Source organism: Otolemur garnettii, unplaced genomic scaffold (genome assembly GCF_000181295.1).
Source record: "Otolemur garnettii isolate 467f Iridium unplaced genomic scaffold, OtoGar3 scaffold00134, whole genome shotgun sequence".
Lineage (NCBI taxonomy): Eukaryota > Metazoa > Chordata > Mammalia > Primates > Galagidae > Otolemur > Otolemur garnettii.
In genome coordinates this window covers 2,487,478-2,489,877 of record NW_003852529.1, presented here as the reverse complement: position 1 = coordinate 2,489,877, position 2,400 = coordinate 2,487,478, and the positions used below count along the sequence as shown (strand labels likewise).

The 2,400-nt window shown below is 51.3% G+C and overlaps 1 protein-coding gene across 1 annotated transcript in view; it reads right to left on the bottom strand.

The window, feature by feature from the left end:
* Window positions 1-970: 970 nt before the first annotated feature.
* CHKA (choline kinase alpha) overlaps window positions 971-2,400 on the bottom strand; it is an 84,554-nt gene continuing 83,124 nt past the window's right edge. The window contains 1 exon segment of the mRNA XM_023518296.1: window positions 971-2,112. Within this exon segment, the coding sequence (XP_023374064.1) occupies window positions 2,053-2,112 (60 nt within the window). The 3' untranslated portion in view covers window positions 971-2,052.

Genomic DNA, 2,400 nt, shown 5'->3' with positions numbered 1-2,400 from the left:
ACTCTACCCAGGGGGACAGCTTGAGGCTCTGTCTCAAAAAAAAAAAAAAAGAGAGAGAGAGAGACAAGAGCAGGTTGGGCCACCTGCATTGAGGACTTGGCTGTGAACAGCACAGGTCCCATCCCTGCCCCTGTGAGCTCATAGCCTGCACCACTGAAGGACAACTGAGAATTTCAGGAAAGTTAAAGCTGCATGAAAAAAAAGTGATGGGTCAGGGTGGGATGTGAGCTGAGGGTGGCTTAAAGAATGGTGCCATCTTAGTGGAACACTTCAGAAGGGCCCGAGGGTCAACTGTGGTGACACTGGGATGGTGTAAAGGAGCCCATTATTTAAGGATCTGACCCCAAAGTATCTCAGTGTGGCTAAGAGCATGGCTAGAGCAGAGGATGAGGTCAGCAGGGCCCGGGAGCACAAGAAGGCACTAGTGTCTTCCTTCTGAGTGGAGTAAGATGTCACCTGAGGGTTAATTTTACTGTTTGGATGTCGAAATGCATTTACCTGCTTCAAATTTTAAATGTCTAGGAGAATGAACAGTGAAAAGCCGCTTTTGGGCGGTGCCTGTGGCTCAATGAGTAGGACGCCAGCGCCATATACCAGAGGTGGAGGGTTCAAACTCGGCCCCAGCCAAAAACTGCAAAAAGTCGCTCTCCTGGTTGGCCCAGCCACTGGGTGTCCTCCCCAGACACAACTCTGTCTCTTCCATCTTCCAAGGGTCTTCACAGCTGGGCAGGAAGGAGGGGCAAAGAGTCAGGTCACATCTGTGGACTCAAGGACCACGGGCAGGCCGTGCAGCCCTTTGACATCTGGGGCCCAGGCTTTGAACAGTGGGGTTGACCAGAGTGTGGCAGCCCAGAGGGGAGAGGCTGAGCGCCGTGGAGAGTAGAAGGGCACAGCTGTTCACCACCTGGAGCCTTCCATGGGCAGGTGAAGGTGCTGGGAGTCCTTCAGATTCATGACACATCCAAGGGTGTGGGTTTTTAATTAATTAATTTATTTATATAGTACAATCTCTGTGGTAGCAGAAATATATGAACAGAAAACAATTCAAATAAGAGTTAAAAAAAAAAGTCTGCTATGAATTTATCCCATAGGACATGTCATATATACAATTTCACAGCTGTACTCTCTCCACGCCCCGCACGCTGGCTGGTGTTTCCCACACAAGTGACGTCAAGGACACCAGGAAAAGTGAGGCAGGAAAGCTAGTGGCAAGGACCTAGCTGCAGCAGGAGGCACAGGGGCCCTGGGGCAGAACCCACCGGAGGAAACCAGCCCCCGTCACAGGGTCCTAAGCTGTAGGCCTAGCCGAGGGGAGGAAAGAAAGGCCCTGAAAGCTGAGCCAGGCAGCCTGCTCTGATGAGGGAAGACAGGAGGCCCCGCCACTGCCCCACAGACATGGTTATGAGAGGCCCGGCAGAGGTTCCATCCAGTCAAAGAAACTCCTCAGTTTAACAAAATATGTACAAGAGGCACAGAGCGGCCACAGCCCCCATGCACGGGGGGCGGCTCCTGTGCCATCTGCTTCTCCAGCTTCTGCCATTTGGACCATAAGGGTGAAAGAGCAGCTTCTGGCCACGGGAAAGGCCGCCCTGCAGCTGTGACTAGTCACTTCACAGTATGTCTCCAACACATCGTCATCTATGAGAAGCCTGGTCACAATGTTCACCAGCACATGAATGAAAAATCTGTAAAATCAACATTAACCAGAGTACCTGCAGTACCACTGTTCACTTTTTGCCAAATCTGATGAAAGCCTTAACCCCAAATATAAAATGCCTTCTCTAGAGGAAAGAACTCAGAGACACTGCACTACTGCACTACTAGACTGTTATTTCTGTTTCCCAATCTCACTCAGTCCCGTGAAATGGCAGACAAGATGTGAAAGAAATGTTAGCCCGCTTTAATACAGTCTTTAGTATCATACACATCTGTGTTCAGTAGTGAGACATCCAGAGCCTTCCCGCCGCAGGTGCGCAGCCAAAGCACAGAGGGGACGCGCTTGGCCACCTCCTGTGCCGTCCAGTGCCAAGGTGGATGGAGGCCTCCCCAGGGTCACACCCCAAGCTTCTTCTTCTGATCAAAATAGGCATCAAATCTCGCCTGGGCATAGTCCTAGGAGACAGCAAACAAGACAAGACCTCACCAAAGGCTTCCGCTTGAACCCTGCCCCATGTTTCCCTCAGGCAAGGGCTGAGGGAACAGACCCAAGAGGACCAAGAGCCAGGACAGGAGCCTGCAAAAGAGCTACTCTGAAGACAGTCTTTTCCAGCTCTCAGCAGATGCCCCTCCACACCTTTCTTTTCTTTTTTTTCTTTTTGAGACAGGAGCCTCAAGCTATCCCCCTGGGTAGAGTGCCATGGCATCTCAGTTCACAGCAACCTCTAACTCCTGGGCTTAAGC